Genomic DNA, 22,204 nt, shown 5'->3' with positions numbered 1-22,204 from the left:
TTAAAAAAAAAAAAAAGAAGAACAAGAAATTATTAAGAAAAGGGGCAATATGTCAGATGGAAATGAGGTGAAACACAGACAGAGGCAGAAAAAAGGGGAAGAAGCGGGGAGCAGAAAAACTGAATAAAAGATAGAGAAAAGGCAAGGTATAAAGCAGCCAGCAGTTTTGTACCCCTGCTGTAACTGACCCAGGCGCATTACTTTGAAAAGGAGAGAAGCTACCCCCTCTTTACTACGTTGTCCTGATTAGAAGCCATTTCCTCCCTGGCTTGTGACACAGCAGTGGAAGTCCACAGCATGCTCAAAAGGAGATTCACATGACACCCACATGCTCCATCAGTAATCTCAGTTTTTCCAAGTCTTTCATCTGCTGCAGGTCTTTCAGAGTGAGGGTGAAGTCGCAGCCTGCTTCATAAACCAGTGTTTCCAGCGTCACCAAATCATCACAGAGAGTCAGCAAGCCAGGAATATGGCGCTCCACTCCAAGGCGAACAAGCGACAAGGCGCAGTCCACCTGAAATTGGAAAGAGACAGTAAGCCCCTGACTAAGTCAAGGAGAAGGCCTCCAGTGAAGAATCAAATAGATACCTATCTCTATGCAGTCTCATAGGATGTGTCTTACTACAAAGGTTAAAGTTCTTTATCAAACATTTCAACATCAAACTTCTTTAAAATGTATCAATCAGCAAGATGTCCTGATGGTACAGATATGAAGGGAATGAGAGTCATCTTAATTCTTACAACAAAATAACAGAATACCAAAGCAGAGGGAAATGGGGCATATACAGCAGTGAGAACGCCTAATTAACTGTTACTTTCTCTACAGCACTCTGCTTCCAAAATAAAGCTTTGCTCTACAGGCCTTCCTGATAAGTGCCAAGCCATCTGCAGCCACTCAATACATATTTATTTCTTAGCTAAAACAAAGAACAATATTTCCTTTACTTGCCCAGTAGACTGACATTTATCTTCTACTCCCTGATCAAATTTACAAACTACCATCCTGCAGTGGAAGGGAAATCAGCAGCTGGAGCTACACCATCCTTCATCTCCTGTTCCTAGTCTACAAGACACAAAGAGCCTAGGAGGACTTAATGCCAATCTAGGTGTCAGAAATCCAAAGAGTGGGCAGTCAAGGTCTCTGCCAAAGCATAAGAATAGAGGAACTGACACCTGACTACAAGTGTGCACTGAAGCATGTGCCGTGTGACTTTTCCCAGGGAAACATAGCAAACATCCAGTCAGCCCAGACAGGGCATTGATAACAGAACACAGAAGGATTCTCCCCAGGCCAAGCTTCGCAAACCACTGATTTTAACTGGAGCCCCTTATAGGAAAATGGGTAAGTTAGAGCAACTACAGCAAAGTGTCTCCTGTTTCTAGCTTGTGTGGAAATGTCTATAGATTATATAACATCATGGGAGGGCTGGGCCAGGAGGAAGTCTCTTCTCATCCATAAAGAATTGTGAGTGGGCTCACCTCTAAGGGCTCATACACAGAACTGCAACGGCTCTCATTTCATCGTGGCACTAACCATGCCACACCCAAATGACAGAGTTCCACAGGAGCTTGTGGTAAACTCAGGACCACTCCCTGCTGACTGAAGAATGAATTGCTGAGAATGGCAGATCGAAGACAGACTGAGAGCAGCTTGAGCACTCAGGAGAGCTGCTGCTCTCAGGGAAGAGGAGCCCTGCCAGAAATACCCAGCTCACTCATTCCCTCATGTGCCGCTTGTTCACAGTGAGTAAATGTTTGTCGGACACTCCCTGTGTGCTGGACAAAAGTAAAATGGCAGTCTAACTACAGACAATGAACACAGCAGATCATTACAAGGCATAGGATTTGGTAGGACCACATGACTAGCATGGGTAAGGAGGAGGATTCTAGAATGATCCCCCCGGCTTTTCCTCTCAGTGAGAGGGAAAGGACAAGAGAAGACTTGAAAGAAGTAGGTGAATTCACAATAAGCCCAGCCCAAACTCTAAATGCAAGAAGCCAAAACCTACCATGAGAGAAATATACATGGCTTCAGTGGACATTTGAGAACATAAATCAAGGAGCAATATTTGAGAAGATCTAAATGGGCCACATGTGTAGCCAAGGTTAGTGTCTGCTGCAGCAGCCTGGGGAATAGTGATGGGGCAAAGCAACAAACAGGAGCCACAAGAACATGCTAACATGAATGGTCATGACAAGGACAACAAACAGGAGCCACAGGAACATGCTAACGTCAATGGAGATGACAAGGACAAGAAAAGCCTGAGCCAGGATCAGAGCCCAGGAGGAAGAGATGTCTCCAAAAAAGTTAGTAAACAGTACCAATGGAAAAGGGTAAAAGGGGGTTACTGGTTTCACTGCACACAGCTCCAGACAGTGCCGGGCACATCCAGATAGAGAAATAGGAGGAAGCAAAGCCTGAGACCCCAACTGCAAAGGCCGAGTGACAGCCTGGGCCAGCTCCAAGGGAAACAGGCAGTGTGACAAAAGCCTGGAAGAGGACAGCTCCACTCTACAAGTTGCATGCATACAAGTGAAGGGACTGAGCTGCCTGTCCCAAAGGAGAGTAGGGAGATGGGAGGACAGCAGACCCAGAGAAGGAGAAGTTAGAGTTACAGGAAGAAGGAATGGCCTAAACACATGGGAGTGCAGAAGTGGAGAGCCCAAAGCACAGGGGAAGAAACAAGCAGCTCTAAACGCAGAGAGAAAGGCTGGGAAAAGCCAGAAAAGGTTCTGATGGAAGGAAGTTCTCAGAATCTCAAATATGACACAAAGCAAAATTCTTTTCTGAGAGTAGTGAGGGAAACAACAGGGTAAGAGGAAGACGAAGAATAGAAAATAGCAACCCAAAAGGCCACCAAAGCCCCACACCACTGGACTGGCAGACAAAGGAGGAAGAGAGAGGCAAGGAGTGACCTCCATGGAGACTGCTACAAACACATCAAAGGAAGAGGTTATGACCAGCTGGGCACCAGCAAAAAAAAAACAGGACCTGCTGGGACTACAAAAGTACTGGAAGCAAACGATTCACAACTCAAAATGCATTACTATCTTCGTAACAATTAAAAACTTTATATGCCCCAGTACAGGGGAACACCAGGGCCAAGAAGAGGGAGTGGGTAGGTAGGGGAGCGGGGGGGAAGGTATAGGGGACTTTGGGGATAGCATTTGAAATGTAAATGAAGTAAATACCTAATAAAAATTGAAAAAAAAAGTATATAGAAAATAAAGGAACTAAGGTTTACTATGAAAGAATTACAACTTAATAAAATAAAAATAAAAATAAAAAAGTTAATAAAAGCATTATATTAGCCGGGCGTGGTTGCGCACGCCTTTAATCCCAGCACTTGGGAGGCAGAGGCAGGCGGATTTCTAAGTTCGAGGCCAGCCTGGTCTACAAAGTGAGTTCCAGGACAGCCAGGGCTACACAGAGAAACCCTGTCTCGAAAAAAGAAAAAAAAAAAAAAAAAACAAGAGCATCAACCATTTCTGTTGCTGTCTCCCCAATGATTACTGAAGGAAACATATTTAAAATCAAGCTACAAAACATGGAAGTCAAGTAGACACCAGTGAAATGAACAGGACTCTCAACAAGCTGGTGCCCTTGTGGAGTCAAATTCACTACCATAAACATTTCCTACACCAAAAAACAGGTTTTGCTGAAGGCATTTATAGACACTAAGGAAAAAGAAGTCCCACATCAATTAAACCCCTAAAAATGAAGAAGATAAAATCAATGTCAGCAGACATCACTTTAATTGCATCACAGACATGAAATATCAGTACCTTTCATGAAGCAAAAAATAAAAACCATTATGAGTGGTTTTAAATAATGAAAAGACACAACAGGACATAACTTAATACAAAGTACTCTAAGCCCCTTCGCTTTATCAACATCCCTAGTTTTCATGGAATTTACGATGTCCAAGAAACATACTTTCTCTTAACAGAGCAACTTCACATTCATATTAAAACTAGGCAAAAAACAGAGTTTCCACATATCTCGTAAAACTGTTCCAGAAGAAAGCCCTAAGTCCCTATGACTGAAGACTCCACTCACATCAGACACAGGTCCTAGAGGCCCCTAAGCTAGAACTGACTTGAAAGGTTCTTCCTGGAGGGCTAGCTTTCACAGCAGCAGAAGGCACTACAATGCAAGCTTCCAGCATCCCTACCCAGTGCTAGCACTGGAGAAACTCAATAACCAACATGACACCCTAAGGCTGCAGGAGTGGCACACATACTGTGGAATAACCAAGAGCTTCTAACTGGAATGAAGACTCACTCAACAAGAGGGAAATCCTACTTAGTACTGGAAGCCTAGCCAACTACCAAGTGCTAGTGAAGTCGTAGACTGTGGAGGAGAACCTACAACTGGGACCTTTTTTTTTTTTTTTTTTTTTTGGTTGTCTCCATCTGTTTTGTTTTGTTTTTTAATTAGATATTTTCTTCATTTACATTTCAAATGCTATCCTGAAAGTCCCCTATACCCTCCCCCAACCCTGCTCCCCTACCCACCCACTCCCACTTCCTGGCCCTGGGATTCCCCTGTACTTGGGCATATGATCTTCACAAGACCAAGGGACTCTCCTCCCTGTGATGGCTGACTAGGTCATCCTTTGTTACATATGCAACTAGAGGCACAGTTCTGGGGATACTGGTTAGTTCATATTGTTGTTCCACCTACAGGGTTGCAGACCCCTTTAGCTCCTTGGGTTCTTTCTCTAGCTCCTCCATGGGGGCCCTGTGTTCCATCCAATAAATGACTGTGAGCATCCACTTCTATATTTGCCAGGCACTGGCATAGCCTCACAAGAGACAGCTATATCAGGGCCCTGTCAGCAAAATCTTGCTGGCATATGCAATAGTGTCTGGGTTTGGTGGCTGATTATGGTATAGATTCCTGGGTGGGGCAGTCTCTGGATGGTCCTTTCTTCTGTCTCAGCTCAAAACTTTTTCTCTGTAACTCCTTCCATGGGTATTTTGTTCTCCATTATAAGAAGGAATGAAGTATCCACACTTTGGTCTTCCTTCTTCATGAGTTTCATGTGTTTTGCAAATTGTATCTTGGGTATTCTAAGTTTCTAGGCTAATATCCGCTTATCAGTGAGTGCATATCATGTGTATTCTTTTGTGATTGGATAATCCCAAACAACAACAATTAGTCCTACTGGCACAGATAAATGTAGTCCTCACTCTCATCAAGGAAACATCTTGCAACAGATGGAGACCGCTACAGAAAACCATAACTGATAGGAATGCAGAGCTGGGAAGTCAGGCAGAAGCCTAAGGAAACACAAGGCACTTGGGAAGAGACACAATCACAATCGCCTGTGTTTGTGCACTGTCACTGGGACTACCCCGACTTTTCTTTCTATGTTAATACAGTCCCTAAAATTAAGATGGTAATACATCCACTAAAATGCCGAGAAAATCAGAAACAATACATAACATAGTTGCAGTTCACATTTTAAACGTGATTTTGTACAACTTTTCTTGCATGTACTTGCTTTATAAAAATCCAAAAGTTACAAAAGCTTCTGGGAAAGGTCAAACGAACAGAAGCACTAAGGAATATTCCTTCCATCCTTAAAAATTCCGCCTGATTATGGAGAAATAGGAACACTCCTCCATTGCTGGTGGGATTGCAAGCTTGTACAACCACTCTGGAAATCAGTCTGGCGGTTCCTCAGAAAATTGGACATACTACTACCGGAGGACCCAACAATACCTCTTCTGGGCATATACCCAGAAGATCTTCCAACTGGTAAGAAGGACACATGCTCTACTATGTTCATAGCAGCCTTATTTATAATAGCCAGAAGCTGGAAAGAACCCAGATGTCCCTCAATAGAGGAATGGATACAGAAACTGTGGTACATTTACACAATGGAATACTACTCAGCTATTAAAAACAATGAATTTATGAAATTCTTGGGCAAATGGATGTATCTGGAGGATATCATCCTTAGTGAGGTAACCCAATCACAAAAGAAGTCACTAGATATGCACTCACTGATAAGTGGATATTAGCCCAGAAACTTAGAATACCCAAGATACATTATGCAAAACAGAAGAAAACCAAGAAGGATGACCATTGTGTGGATACTTCATTCCTCCTTAGAATAAGGAACAAAATACTCATGAAAGGATATAGGTACAGAGACAAAATTTAGAGCTAAGATGAAAGGATGGACTATCCAGAGACTACCCCATTCGGGAGTCCATCCCATCATCAGCCACCAAACCTAGATACTAATGCTCATGCCAGCAAGATTCTGCTGAAGAGACCCTGATATTGCGGCCTCTTGTGAGGCTATGCCAGTGCCTGGCAAACACAGAAGTGGATGCTCACAGCCAGCTATTGGATGGAACACAGGGCCCCCAATAGAGGAGCTAGAGAAAGTACCCAAGGACCTGAAGGGGGCTGCAACCCTGTAGGTGGAACAACAATATGAACTAACCAGTACCCCCTGAGTTTGTGTCTCTAGCTGCATATGTAGCAGAAGATGGCCTAATCGGCCATCACTGGGAATAGAGGCCCCTTGGTCTTGCAAACTTTATATGACCCAGCACAAGGCAAGGCCTGGGCCAAGTAGTGGGAGTGGGGGGTAGGGGAGCAGAGGTGGGGGGGAGGGGTATAGGAAACTTTCGGGATAGCATTTGAAATGTAAATAAAGAAAATAATAATTTAAAAAAGTGAAAAAAAAGAAAATATTAATAAATAAATTTAAAAAAAAAAAATTCCGCCTGAGATTCCTGGCGGCTTTCTTGTCCACTAGGACTGAATCCTGACCAGTTGGCACTGCCTACACCACTGAGAGCAGTGTCCCCTCTGCTCACCTGCCCAGCATGGTGTTCTATGTCCTCTGCTCTGCTCTGATACCAGGCCATCACCTTCTCCACAGTAAGCTGGGGTGTCCTGTACTGCAGTAGCTCAGGCTGCGCAGCATACAGGAACTCACTGTCATCCTGGAGGCTCGGCTCTACCACCATTCTGCAAATCATGATGGGAACAATTAATAACTGTCTGGAATGATGCAGGAAATGAGAGACTGGGATGAGAAGAGAGCAAGTTAAAGAGACTGGGTGTCTGTGAGACGGGGTTCTTTCTCATGTGCACATGCAAACTTGCAAGTTAATGGAACACTTGAGGAAATTTAACATTTTTCCACTGGTTTTCGTGACTTCAAAGTTCTGAATAGAAAATAAATCAAAACTACTATGCCATAACTCAGTCAGATAGGTAATAACAAAGGCTGGAAGGCTTAAAGAACACACACAACTGGCTGCTTTTGCCAGCACACAGATTCAATGCATGTACACAAGCCAAGCAGTTTTGAGTAGGAACTGTCCTGGAAGGATACCAGTTGGAACTGGAATTAAGCAATCTTGCTTTCAGTGTTCATGGAAATAAGAAGTGGACTTCATTTGTGTTGACCGAGCACTTGTCCCAGGCTCCAGCACTGCTGTTACACAGCGCAAACCCCCTGACAGCACCCCGTCAGCTGCGAGGATGAGAGATCCTAGAGGAGCCTGCACGAGGATCACGATTACAAGCAATGTTTACATGGGGAAGCATGGGTGACTGACTTCCAAGGTGAAGATTAACAAAAGAATAAAACTTAACTCAAGCTTCTCAAATGACCTTCTGGGTCATTGAAGTGAGCTGATACAACAGCACAGACAACTGGTTAGTATGAGTACTAAACAGAGTGTGTGGAGCTCAAAACCAAATCTGAACGAATTCATCAGCAAAGGCTCTGAAACTTGGGTAGACTGTTTTAAATGACCCTTTTATTCATTAAAATAATGGGGATGATAATATGCAAATATACAAGTCAGGTCCTTAATTTTATTTACAGTCACTATGTTTTGTTGCGATTTTAACAGCTGAGTGTCTGCTCAGGCCCAGAGCCCATGATTGCTGGGGCAGTAGATCCAAATACCTGAGACCCCTTACTGTACATGTAACTCAGTGTGGCAGAGCTCTATACACAGAGGAATCCTTTACTCAGCCCCTCTCCTGGTGTGATTAACACACTTACCAGAGATTCCCCCCAAGTACTGCACACAATGTCACCCCACCCACCCTGAATCTATTAAATACTCCTCATTGCAGGCAGGCAAATAGGCAGCAGCAATGAGTCCCTGCGATGCTCCTTCCAGCCCTCCCTATTCACCCTCACGCTCTTTGATGGGAATGCACTGCATTCTCCAGGAAGCACATCTGCAATAGAACCAGGATTCTTCTCATCTTCTCTAGCTGTTCCTTTTCAATAGTCCTTGCTAAAATATCCAGCTCCATGAAACACTAAATTCTGGCACTCCCAGCTCTCTACTCAGTGAGCGCTCTTTCTCTCTCTCTCTCTCTCTCTCTCTCTCTCTCTCTCTCTCTCTCTCTCTCTCTCTCTCTCTCTCTCATGAATATGGATGTTATAAAGTGAAGGGGAAGAGGGAGGGGGGACAGGGGAGGGGGGAAGAGAGAGAGAGAGAGAAAGAAAGAAAGAAAGAAAGAAAGAAAGAAAGAAAGAAAGAAAGAAAGAAAGAAAGAATAATTCTACAAACTTCTACATGAAGGGAGGACAGATGCGTAAAATGTCTAAGAGGCTGGATCTTTGGAGTATCACATCACCATCCTCTCTCCAGATGCTCTTCCTGACATCCAGCAGCATGGAGGACTGATAACTCAACTAGCAGTCTGCAGGCCCAAAGGATAAATACCTTGTCTCATGAAAGGGCAGTAAGGAGAAGGACAGGTGAAGGGCCCATCCCTATTTCTGCTGAGTGGAAAATACAGGGATTCAAATGTGCATCCTACTGGCAGGGCTACCACACCTCACTATATGCACACACATACTCGCCCCTTGTGTAGCACTTGACATCTCCACATTCTGAGGGTTTTCTAACTGCAGTCTTTGAAAAATGAGAACTAAAGTTTATCTAAGAATATATCTTAGTGAAGAGTTGTAATAAAGATCATTGCTTAAATAGTCACCTTTTAACAACTGGTATTTTCTCATTAAATTTTTAATATATCCAAAGTAATTATAGTTGAGATTAGTTATTTTAAAACTCCACTAAAATACTCTGGACTAGTGAATACCTTCACATAGGACTTCATGTATCAGTTTTTCATAGGGCCATCTATTGACCTATACTACAAAGAAAGGAAGATGCCTTGTGCTGGTCCATACTAGCCTGCATTCCAACTCCTCGCACCAGTCTTGAGCTCGGTGTTTATGCTCAGCCCAGGGGATGATTGTCAAGGAATCATTGCTCCAACTAAAATTAAAAAACAAAACAAAAACACCTTAGCTTTTAAAAATACAAACTACTTAGCTTCATAATGCATAGGACTAGAAATAAATACAAGGTACAGCCATGAAGATTGTTTGTGCTACTCTAAGTGGTACATGACAGAGTAGAAACAGTATATACTTTATGCTCTTTTTTCATCTTTAAACTATTTAAAAGGAAAATACAAAAAAGAAAAGCAGCGGTGAGTTAAAGGATAACATGAGTGTGTGATGAGTGTGTGTTCACTCACATGCCTAAAGAATGATCAAGAGCCTGCACTGTATGTTTCGTTTCAACCCAGTCTTCTGCTCACACACTGCCATCCATCCCAGTCCTATGTATCTGAGATTCCAGTAACTATGGAAACAGTCTGTCTGTCATCCTAGTCCAGCAGCTCACTAGCTCCATGGATGAATACTAAGAAAGTTAGTTTTAACTTTATTTATTATAAATGTCAATTTAAAGAGCCACATACAACTAGATGCTATCACCAATCCCCAGAATCCATTTAAAGGGAGAAAGCGAGAACTCACTCCACACAATTGACCTCTGATTACCATATGTGTAGCCATGTGCACACAAATGCACAAATAATGATATATGTTTAAAAGAGTCGGTTTAAGTGAAAACAGAAGGAGTGAACACAACATGTTAATATAGAGCGCCATTTGCTATAAATCAGCAGTCGCTGAAAACAGAAGCAGTGTAGGGCTTTAGACATTATCTGCAGAGTCCTCTTTAGCTCTAACAGCCACAGATCCATGTAAAAGATAGAAACATGCTCAATTAAAATTAAAGATAAAACTTTTTTAAAAAGAACTTTGAATAGTTTGGCTTATGCAGTTCAGTGAAATGCTTGGGTTTGGGTTTGGGTTTGGTTTGATTTGTTTTCACTTTTTTTGTATTTTGGACTATCAATTGGGGCACTTTCCTTAAATATTTCACAGCCTCAGAGAAAGAACCAAATGCTCTTCTGTTGAGTCATGAAACAACTTCTACACAAGGAAGACTCCATAAACTGGGAAATGACTCTGGTAAAGAGATTGGTCATCATATGAAAGGAACAGGAGAGAACTAGCGGGTTCGACAGTGGAGGCAGATCTCATGAGGTCAGGGAAGGAGCAGAAATGGCTCAGCAACAGCATTGTGCCACCGGATGTTGTCGGAGCACGTCAGCCAGAGTCTAGATTCTCCAACTATTAAATAAGCTGGTCAGATGCTATGCTAAAAGCACAGCTTTTCAACCAATACATAATAGACTAGCCTAGTAAACCAAGGATCAAAGACACACTGGGAACGTGTTTATGTTCAGATTTTTAAATTTTAGAAAGATTCAGATGCTGAAACAGGGCAAAAGCCATAAGTATTATATTATTCATTTGTCGCCAAATAGACTATTTTATTTCCTTTCATGTCAGAAGTATTTTGTTGCAAACTGTTGCAATGGGAAGTGAGAAAGATAACATTTTGGGTGGAGATGATGATAATGCCCACTCTGCCAACTCAACAACAAATTAGTGCAGTGAATCGAGAACGAGGAGAAAAATACATCTGGGCAGCTATTATAACTTTTCCAATCAAAGCAGACACGGTTCCTTAAGCTACAAAAATGTTTTCAAAAGGAATTTAAGAAAAACTACATCACAAGCTGCTATTTGTATTTTCCGCACGGAGAAGATATTAGAGCCAAGAGTTCTTACTACAGTGATTAGTAAGGGCAGGCCCTCAGCCAGGCGAGATTAATGTACAATGTACTCCAGGAAACTGTAAAACACTTTTATGGGTCTTTTTGAATAAGATGGCTAAGAAACCTATTACAACAATAAAAATAAGTTGTGCTCAGAGGCCCACAATGAAAGGTAGACCTAGAAAGCCCTGTTAGTAATGATGTATTTCACTTTACTACCAAAGGAAAACTAGCTCCTCTCCTTATCACTGATGCAACGATCACAAACATCACTCCTCACCATTTACTGAGCTCTCACTATGGCCCAAACGGTACACAATGCTTTTAATTAATGTGCAATACCTCCACTCAATCCTAGCAATCTAGCAAAGGTAGCAATATTATTTCTTTACCTTCCATATACATATACATGTAGATGTATGTATATATATAAATGTCTAGTCTAAAAAGTGAATTTTGATAAAACATGATTTAATTTCTTATCTGATCACCAGTGTTTACACAATAAAAAAACAAAAGCTACGCACAGCTACAGGCCCATCTCTTAGACACCTCAGACAGGGGCACCTTGAATTCAAAACTAACACTGAACACCAAGTACATCCTAGGTGATCTCCAGCGACAAAGTAAGAGTCTATCTCAAAGAGCCAGACACGGCAGGTGGCACCATTCCCTAGGATAGCATACTGGATCTTATTGATAATGAGGAGATGAGATGAGCACAAGCATTCATTGATCACTTCCTGCTTCCTGATTGTGGAGTCAATGTGACCAGCTAGCTGCCTCAAGCAAGCTCCTGCAACCTTGACTTCTGGGCCATGATGGGCTGTACCTACCGATACAGAACCAAATAAACCATTTCTCCCTTAGGTTGCTTTTCTTGGAGTGTTTTCTCACCGCAACTCAAAAAGTAAGTATGACAGCAGGGTTTGTATTTATTTTGTCTACTGCTATATCCTTAGAAATGAAAACAGTGCCTGGTACTTAGCAGACTCCAAACAATATGTGAGTACTGAGTTAAATAATTAACAGAACAACAAAGAATTAAAAAGTCTTCTCATGGAGAACATAAAAAGTCGGAACTATAATATGGCAACAGAAAGAATGGTCTATTCATAATAAAAGGCATGTCAATGACTTATACAGGACAGACTTATAGATCAGAGTGAGGTAGGGAATGACATCATCATCTTACACTGATGCAAGGCAAAGCTACACAGCTGGTTCAGAATGCCTGGGAGCATAAGTGCCTGGAATATACATTTATATTGGCTTTAAAGATAGGTGGGCATTTTACTGTATGCCACATGGGGAGAGGAAAACAAGAACAGATTCATCTCTGACACTCACTGCCACAGTTCAGATGGAAAATGACCCCATAGGCCCATGCATTGGTACATTTGGTCCCCAATTACTAGCAACTGCTTGGGAAAAGCATAGAACCCTTTAGGACGTAGGATCTGCTGGGGAAAAAAAGTGAGTGAGGCACCTCTGTCTTTTTCTATGTGTCTGTCCCCTCCTCTTCTCCACCATGATAAGCCCAGCTACTGCATTCATCCCCTCCCACCATAATGGACAGTGTGCAAGCCAGAATAAATCTTCCCTCTGTGCAGTGTTTCTAGTCAAGCTTCTGGCACAGTGGTGAGAAAACCAACAGTCCAACCACCCTTCCCAACTCAACACAACTGACCCATGCACAAGAGAGGCAGAGTGAGACTTAGGGGACTTTAGACAACACAACTGACCCATGCACAAGAGAGGCAGAGTGAGACTTAGGGGACTTTAGAGAAACCCTTCCATTAATTGTGCTTTCCTCTACACTTCTAACCATGGAAGATACTCGCCAATGAGTCATATGAAATTACAGTTCATAACCCACTAAAAATCCTACTGCTGCTACTTGGGACTGTAAAAGGGCCAGTTAAGCATGGAGCCAATAAGCCAAGCTCTGGAACGCAAAGTTGCACATTCGTATGCTTTCTTTGTTTCATCTTACTCTTTTTCAGACTCCATTTGAAGTCCAAAATTTAAATACATCATTGCTACTTAAAAAAAAAAAAATACAAATAGTAAACTGAAATTTTCTCTTTACAAAGCAATGCCTGCTTTTGTTTGACTTTAGGATTCTTTGTATTAAAGTCTTGTTCGTATGTTTTCTGAATAATTAACTATGCTGGTTTCATTTCAAGGTAGCATTTATCTGTCAGCAGAAAGGCAATGCTATAATAAGTTCTATTATAATCATTAATCCTCTCACCAAATACTTATTGCACTAAATATAAATGTTTTCTTTTGAGCAAACTGTATGAGAAACAGACTTCCAAAAGTTCTTTTGTCCACATTATGTACCTTAGAGACAAAGGCTGAGTAGACAGTGAACTGCTACTAATTGCTACCTCTTATGCATTGGTTTCAAGAGGTGGACTTCTATCTCCTTCTATCATTTAGCAAAGAAGAAAATGCACTAGTAAATAAACCCTCTAAAGTAATGATAATTTGGTCCACATGTGTAACTCCATTGGGGTTGTCATCACTAAAAAGTCAAGTTGATCATATACCCAGTGGGAAAACATCACAAAGCTAGTTACCACGCATAGCACCAAGACAGAAAAAGATCTGCCCAAAGGCATCGTTCCAAGTCAGGGCCCACAGAAGTCTGAATTAGTACTTAGAAAGCTCCTAAATGACTGCCAGCACACAATACATGTTCACTAACCTTTATGAACACATTATTATTTTTCACACCAGCAATAAGGATTTTCCTAAATAGTCAATATAAGGTATGTATGATTTTAATTAACATTTCAAATCTACTGCATGATAAGCTGTACCATACTGATAATTTCCCAAAAAGGCCTGGTCTTCCTGACCAATGCTTAAAACCATGTATAAAAATGAGGTTTTAATTTTGAAATGACTTGAATATTTCAGAGTACTAGTTTGGAAAATAATCGTTATAGTGTAAGTAAAAGGCACAAAGTCCAATTGGATATCCACTACCAAACTTCCCCTCAAAAGTCAGTTATATAATTAAGAATGTTCTATATATGATGATTAACATCAACAAACCAAGGAACAACAAAGGAGTAGAGATATCACTAGAATAAAACTGGTGTCTTCTACCATTTCCACCTCTGGTCCAATTTAAAAAAAAAAAAAAAAGCCCCTTACCCTCTACTGTGAACAACTGCTTCCCTGGGAGCACCTCAGCCTCACTATGTGCTCCTCAGCTTCACTGTGAGGACATCAAACTCACTGTGAGCTCATCAGCCTCATTGTGAGCTCTCCGACCTCACTGTCTGTTCCTCAGCCTCATCAGGAGCACCTCAGCCTCACTGGGAGCACCTCAGCCTCACTGGGAGCACCTCAACCTCACTGCAAGCAGCTCACCTTCACTGGGAGCACTTCAGGTTCTGCTGTGGTCAACAGTGTCCCTGTGAGTACTTCAGCCTGACTGTGCACACTGTCATCATCCACTAAACACCACAGAAGTGCTTAGAACTGGGGTTTCCAAAAGTAACCTGGCTAGACAGACAGGATGGGCCCCACTGAACTCTAAATTAGAAAGCAAACCACCATCTTTCCACATCCACCACCAGGTCATGAGCCAGTCTACACATGCCATGGGACCTTTCCATAGTTTTCATGCACAGTATCCAAAATTTTAAGAATAAATGAAATAGATGCACAACGAAGCAAAACACCTTAATGTATGTTTTATTACCAAATATGAATTTGATTCCTGATAGAATGCTATTTCTTATTACAAATACAATGTTTAAACAGATTTGCCTATGTCAAAATTGGAGAAAGTGTCTCCCAGGGTTATTTATATGTTAATTAAATATAGTAAGATAAAGACAAACTGCTGTTACTGACAAGTATTTACATATTAATGAAATCTTGACTAGCAACGACATTGTGTGAGCAAAAAGAATTATTGGAACCATTTTCCTGAGGTGATCCGGCCATTCAGAGTATGTCCCACTCTATTTAAGGATTGTACATTCTAAGACCATTGGGAAGGTCACTCGAGTTTATAAGAAAATGAAGAGGGAAAGAAAAGTGTTATCTCCGTGAAAAGTCTAATTTTGTGGATATCCATAGCACTGGGTCTATGAATCCATCTTTTTAGGGGAAGACATCAGCTTAAAAACAAACAAGCAGGGTGGATATGCCTCTCAACCAACCTCAGCTTCAAATAAAAACATCCTAAGTCACTCTAAAACAGTAATGCATTGCATACTCTTGAAGTAAGCAAAAAGGGGATTATCATCAAACATTTCTGGGGCAGTCATGACTCAGGCTCTGAAACTGGAATTAACAATTAATTCTATTTGCATTACTGCTTCTGGGAGGGTGTTCTCCCACCTACCCACTCCCTTCTTCCCACCCTGGCATTCCTCTACACTGGGGCATCAAGCCTTCACAGGACCAAGGGCCTTTCCTCCCACTGATGCCCGACAAGGCCATCCTCTGCTACACATGCAGCTGGAGCCATGGGTCCCTCCATGTATGTGTACTCTTTGGTTGGTGGTTTAGTTCCTGGGAGTTCTGGGGAGTCTGGTTAGTTGATATTGCTGTTCTTCCTATGGGGTTGCAAACCCCTTTAGCTCCTTCAGTCCTTTCTCTAACTCCTCCATTGGGGATCCCGAGTTCAGTCCAATGGTTGGCTGCAAGCATCCACCTCTGTATTTGTCAGGCTCTGGAGCCTGATATAGCTGCCTCCTGAGAGGCTCTGCCAGAGTACAGCCCATTTATGAAGAGTGGTCCTCTCTACTGACAGTTGCCTCAGAGGTGACTGCTTAAGACAAACCCAAAACACAGCCACTACACTCTCTTCTCACAGAAGAGAGGGACAATCTATACAAGGGGGAGTGGAATCAGAGGATAACTGATCAAACTTTTATTCTTAAAGGAAACAGTATTTCTGTGTTTTTCTTGAGAATCAAAACGGAAAATGTATTGTGATCTTAGCATAGGCACAATTTTATTACAGCACTGACAATATGGAGAGGACAGTCACAATAAACCTGGGGGACAAAATAACCTTTTGAAAAGTTCAGGACAAAACATTGATAGTGGAAACACTAGGCTACATAAAACATAAGTAAACTAAGGTTTCATACTTCTTTCTTGAAAGTTCATTTGTTTTTCTTACTGTAGCCCAGGCTAGCCTCAGACTCCTGGCAGACTCTTTCCATCCATCAGCTACCACGAGCTGCGATTACAGACATAAGCCACTAAACCAGTTGCTGATTCGTTCTAACGAGGGATTATTTGGGGACATCAATAGACAGAACCCTGCTGAGTACATGAGCAGGCTCAGATTAGCTACTTATCCCAGCTGTCCCTTTACCACTCCGAAGGTCCACAACCACAGGCTAGATTCTCAGGGCTTAGGTCCAAAGCTTGCCCTCTCCAAGGAGCTTTTTCTGATCCTCAAGAAATTCTTTTCCTGATTCCTTTGCAGGGGAAAATAAACTCTCCTATCTCCAGCCTTATCTGTACCCCTCATGTGAATGAATCCTTTAAATTGGTATTATGCTTTATCATTTGTGTGTGTGTGTGTGTGTGTGTGTGTGTGTGTGTGTGTGTGTGTGTGTGTATTTGGGCATGCAGCTGCCATGACTCAAGTGTAGGGGTCAAAGAACGACATGTGGGAGTGGGTTCTCTCCTTCCATCACGTCAGTCATCAGGACTGACAAGGGCCTTTACCCACATAGCCTTTTGGTTCAATCCATATGCTCACCTTATACTGAGTATTAAGTCGGCATATCAATATCTATCTTGCTGGCCTTCTCGATTAGATTATAATTGATCTGGAGAAGAAGAATATACTGGATTCATATTTCTAGCTACACCTACCAAAGCTAATACAATGTCTATTTATTGCCTTATGTTTTGGATCTGTGAGCCTTTCTTCCACATGACAGCATTTCAGGTTTTCAAAGACAAGTAATAATATATCTTTTTTGTCGACTAAATATATCTGTGAAGTTCCATTTGTGGAACGTAATCTACCACCCCACCCCACCCCAGGACATGATGGCACACATTGTCTTTGGAATGGCTCCAGGACGTCCTCCACGATCTACCCCATGTTAAGGACAGACAAGCTGCTTTCTCAGAGTTCTTGAGGCTGGCCTCACCAATGGACCTGAAAACTGTACTTTTAAGGCAGTCAAGTTTACCATGAGCACAAATTTAGTCTGTGAGCAACCAAAGCCATGTAGATTTTTTTCCCCACATGCACCCATACCAAACCATAATTTTACATAAGCTTTTATGGGATGCATCGTAAGTTTGCACCTAAGCAGATCGTAGTAATCACAGTAGTATCACCTACTTTTCGGTCATCTCCTACATACAGTGTATTCATACTCAAGAAATGAAAGAAAATAGAAAGTCACAAAATGTTTACTATAATGGATATAATAAACAAGGCATACAGATACTATAGCTGATTGATTAATATTAGCACATAACTAAGAATAGTCTAGAAGGATAATACAATAGTATGAACCCTTTTCTTCTCTTCCCTTGAAATTCTTAACCCTCTTATGACTTGTTTAATCACATTGAAAGAAATACCAAATGCTAATGACATTATAAATCATACTCGAAGCTTCAGCTGTTAGAGAATTTTAGGTTATAAAAATTCTTAGAAAGCGGTCCTCAGCACTTCACTCACTTGCCTGAAGTTCTTTGTGTAGGGTTGAGACCTCATGGTCTTTACCCCATCCATGTTGGCATATCTATTGCTGTTGGAGCTTGTTCAGTTAATGTTTTGGCAGTCATGTAGGAGAGACTTTACAGATGGGAAAGTTTGGAGGGAGGAAAGCGAAATGGAAAATGGTATACTTATGTCGTAATCTCAAAATAAAAGAAAATATAATTCACAAGTAGAAAACTATTACCAATTTGCATTGAATAAATCCTCTGAAACTGAAAAAAAACAACACAAAAAAACTAGCTAAAACATGTACTTTTGTAATTCAGTCTCAATTAGAGATTATTCCCCCAAATAATCGATAGTTGAGAATGAATTACATAAATCATATGTAATTCAAGTTTTCTTTAAGCTATCTTTTCAAGGGAAATAAAATAATTTAGAAATACCTTGATTTTTACATCAGTCTCACATATACTCATGACTAGTTATAAATTTCAATGGAAAAAAGATTAAAACTAAAAAACAAATAAGAAACTCCTATATATCATTAGTATATTCTTTATGGCAAACAATTTTCTAGAATAGTTATAAAAGTATAAAATTACATCCACAGACACCAAGGTTTGGATCTGAGCCTTGCATATCCAGTGTGTGCTTTTGGAAAGTCTGAGTACAGAAGGGACAGTGGAGTAAGTATGAAATACGTGTGAAGCTTGAAGTGTTCAAAGGTCTCTTGTTGCTTTCCAAGGGAAATAAAAACAGCACTTTACACTCTGATGATGTCTGCTAAAGCCAACGCTGACTTCATTGGAAATGTTTCAACTGTTGATTTGGAGTCAGGGTTATTGGTTCATGCCTACAACCCCAGCTCTCAGGAGGCTAAGGCAGGAAGAACACAACTCTGAGGCTAGCCTGAGCTGCAGAGTGAAATCCAGGCCATCACAGACCATATAGCAAGACTTTGTCTCAACTCTCCCCACCTAAAACTGTATTAATGATTTAAAATATACAGTTAATCAAGTTAACTTAAAATATAGGTAAGTCAATTTGATATAATCAAATCTGTTCTAAAACTTCTTACTTAGTCATCTTTACACTTAGCCTTGATAATATGACATGTAAATTGTTAGGGAACTAAACAAAAATAGAACTCAGAAGAAAAAGGGAACATCTGCAAAGCTGTAGCAATTCACAGCCCTTCTGCATGGACAGCACACCTCCACAGTCAAACCTTCAACTGCCAAGTGAGCTCACTACATTTCCATAGTTACAGACACATCCCTGCAAGGCTGCCACAGGAAGTTTCCTGGATCCTAAGAAGAAAGTGCATCAGACATCCTATTCCATGAACAAAGTCCCAACACTCAAACTATAAATACTTTGGAATCGTAATACAAAATAAATATTCAGTCTATTCTTGAGGCTATTCAAGAATATATCTTAATGAATATTTTTATTAACTAGTAAACATGTTAAATAATTTCATATACTTAAGTAGAAAACTTACTTCCATGTGTTAAAAGTACAGGAAGGGGCTGGAGAAATGAATGAATGTGTGTGTGTGTGTGTGTGTGTGTGTGTGTGTGTGTGTGTTTGTGTGTGTGTGTGTATACACACATACATATAGGCAAAATACTTATACATAAAAATACAAAATAATAATAATTTTTTTTAAATTCAAGCGAATGAGGTCTGTGTACAGTGTTGTAATCCTGGAAGCCTATTCCTATGATGCTGATTTTCTCTGCAGGATGCTACAGCCATGTCAAGCCTTTTGGTAGTAAGACAAAATGCTACCATCTACAAAGTCCATGCTAGAAAACTATACCTTCAGTTTATATCTCCCCACCAAGAGAATCTCACAGTGTTTTAAGCATAAGTTGGCAATTTTCTGTGGTTGTAGTCACAGCTATCCTTGGGGCACATGAACACAAACCAGCATTCTACCAATCAGACACATCATTTCCCACATCCATGAATACTTCTCAATGGCAACCAGCTTCCTCTTCCAATCTGTACATCAGATGCCATTCCAACCATTCCTAGAATTTCAATTTTCCATCAGGTTTCTGTGACCCTCCTCCTTCTATGTTCTAAAGCTCACAACCTGAAAGTGTCTTGATGCTGGCTTCTGAATGGACGTTCTTTCTGTTCCTGCCAGTGCCAAGGTTTAGCACTATGTTACATGTATCAGTTCACACAAACACTTGATTGGCTGCTGACCTTCCCTCACTGGACCAATGCCTCTAACCTCATTTCTCTAACATGTCCTGCAGTTTCTAGTTTCTTTGATGATCTGCACAATGCAGACTTTTAATAATGCATGCTCCATAATACACCAGAATTGTTAACTCACTATTATCTTATTCTGGAATATGTGCTCTATATGTATTAATGAGATGGAAATCCAGACTAACAGAACACAGGAATTCTCTATTTTCCTTCCAATGTTTCTGAAAATGAACTTAATCCAATAGGAAATCTAAGCCACTAAGCATTATATAGTGTCTCAGAGGTACAAAAGACCAAACGAACTAACTCTCTGTTAATAACTGCCAACAGCAGGCACTTGCGCACTGTCCTCTGTGGCTTTTTCATGCCCCTGTGTTGATTAATTTTGTCAATTTGATATAAGCTGAAGTCATCTGAGAAGAGGGAAGCTCATTTGAGAAAACTCTTCCATCAGAGTAGAAGGTGTTGGAGCATTTTCTTGATATTTGATAATTGATGTAGAAGAGCTCTGCCCACCGTAGCACCACCATCCAAGGGCAAGTGTTCCTTCAGTATGTAAGGAGTGGGTGGGTAGGGGAGCAGGGGTGGGGGGGTGGGGGGGTATAGGGAACTTCCAGGATAGCATTTGAAATGTAAATAAAGAAAATAATAATAATAAAAAAAAGCAGGCTGAACAAGCCAGCAACCAGAGTTCCTCATGGCTTCTGCTTCAGTGTCTCAAGGTTCCAGTCCTGACTCCCTTGAATGATGAACTACAAACTGTAAGAGGAAATAAATCCTTTTCTCCCCAATGTATGTTTATTCATGGTTTTTATCACAACAATAGAAATGCTAACTAAGCTAGCACAGCCCTTCCTTCCTCCCTTCCTTATCACATCAGGAAGGACTAAGGCTATAGTCAGGTCATTTACAAAAGAGAAGCAGGAAGTGAGTTTTAGGCACCCTTGGCTGTTATTTCCACAGACAACCAAGTCATCCAGTTACTTTTTCAGCAGTCATCATTCTGAAAAGATGATGGTAAAATAACAAAATCTAGACAAAAATAAGGAAAATTATTTCTTAAATGTTCTACACATACTCAAAATTATGAAAAATAAAATGTAGTTACTATCTCTATTAAGCAAACAAAGATCCTACAAAGACTCTTAAGAAATGTCACTTTGGGGCTTTAAAATCAGAGTATAAAATGTAAATATTGTAGCAAAAATGACAAAGAATAGGTAAGGTAGCTGATAAATAAAATGATACAACACCTGTAACAAAGAAAAATGTAACTTCAAAGCTTTACACCAGTGACATTTCATCAATGTCAAACATACCTGAGGATTTAAGAGTGACGATATACATCACAAAACAGGACGCTTTGCAACCACAAGACTGATAAAAGTTGGATCATTCAGAACTGGCTAATCAGGAACAAGAAAGACAGCCCAGTGGTTCAGAATACTCCCTGCTCTCACACAGGACCTTGGTTCAGCTCCCAGCGCCCCTGTCAGGAAGCTCATAATTGTCTGTAATCCCAGCTCCAAGAGATCAGACACACCCAGCCTCCATGGGCAAGCACACTCTACACACACACACACACACACACACACACACACACACACACACACACACACACACACAGCTCTACCAAACTGAAATGAAAAATAGTTCTTTGCAAAACTACTGGCTAACCAGAACCATCCCAGCTTGGCCAGTGCAATGTCTACTTTACAGGTAAGTTCTGTGCTTAGGTGCTGCATCCCACTGTGATGAGCAGTCATGGTCACTTCAGCACCTCTCCTGAGTCTTTCCAGTTATACCACCAAGAGCAGTCTGGTTGAAGAGGAACAGAATCGAGCTCATGGGACACACAAACAGCTGCTATGAGCAAGGGCTAGACTGCCAGACCTGGTAAGCAAATTGTATGGTCCTCAAAACCCTTCAAATAAATACTGGCAACTTTCCTTAGGTCACTTTCTGGAAAAATAGCAATATATCCAAACTGCCCATATAAGCTTCCAGATTAATGGAGTACCCACTGTCTAACCCATGAACCAGCCACTCTGGTCAACAGACAAAGCACAAAGATCAACATGGGAAGTCTCAAACAGAGATGATCAGAAAACTCCAGCCCAAGAGCCCATTAAGGGATAGCGTAGCCACACAGGATCTGTGCTCAAGCAAGGTCTCAGACACAATCAATTCTGCTTGGTACATTACTTTGATCTACTCTGTTTCAATCCCTCAGCCACTATCTCTCTAAGACTGTATCCCCCAAAGGGCGTAGGTTAGCCTGGAGATGTGGCCGCCTGTCTCAGTCCTAA

General features: G+C 41.2%; 1 protein-coding gene across 4 annotated transcripts in view; it reads right to left on the bottom strand.

Annotated features, from left to right (window-relative positions):
• Nbas (neuroblastoma amplified sequence) overlaps positions 1 to 22,204 on the bottom strand; it is a 284,567-nt gene that overhangs the window by 184,490 nt on the left and 77,873 nt on the right. For all 4 annotated transcript variants that reach the window (XM_021201944.1, XM_029540735.1, XM_029540736.1 and 1 more), the window contains exons 22-24: positions 9,202 to 9,285; positions 6,844 to 6,997; positions 329 to 514 (exon numbers count right to left, since the gene is read on the bottom strand). In XM_021201944.1, the coding sequence (XP_021057603.1) occupies positions 329 to 514; positions 6,844 to 6,997; positions 9,202 to 9,285 (424 nt within the window). The remainder of the gene's footprint in view (positions 1 to 328; positions 515 to 6,843; positions 6,998 to 9,201; positions 9,286 to 22,204) is intronic.

This window comes from Mus pahari, chromosome 7, assembly GCF_900095145.1.
Source record: "Mus pahari chromosome 7, PAHARI_EIJ_v1.1, whole genome shotgun sequence".
NCBI lineage: Eukaryota > Metazoa > Chordata > Mammalia > Rodentia > Muridae > Mus > Mus pahari.
Note: the sequence above shows the minus strand (reverse complement) of the source record. Positions and strands in the feature narration are given on the sequence as shown.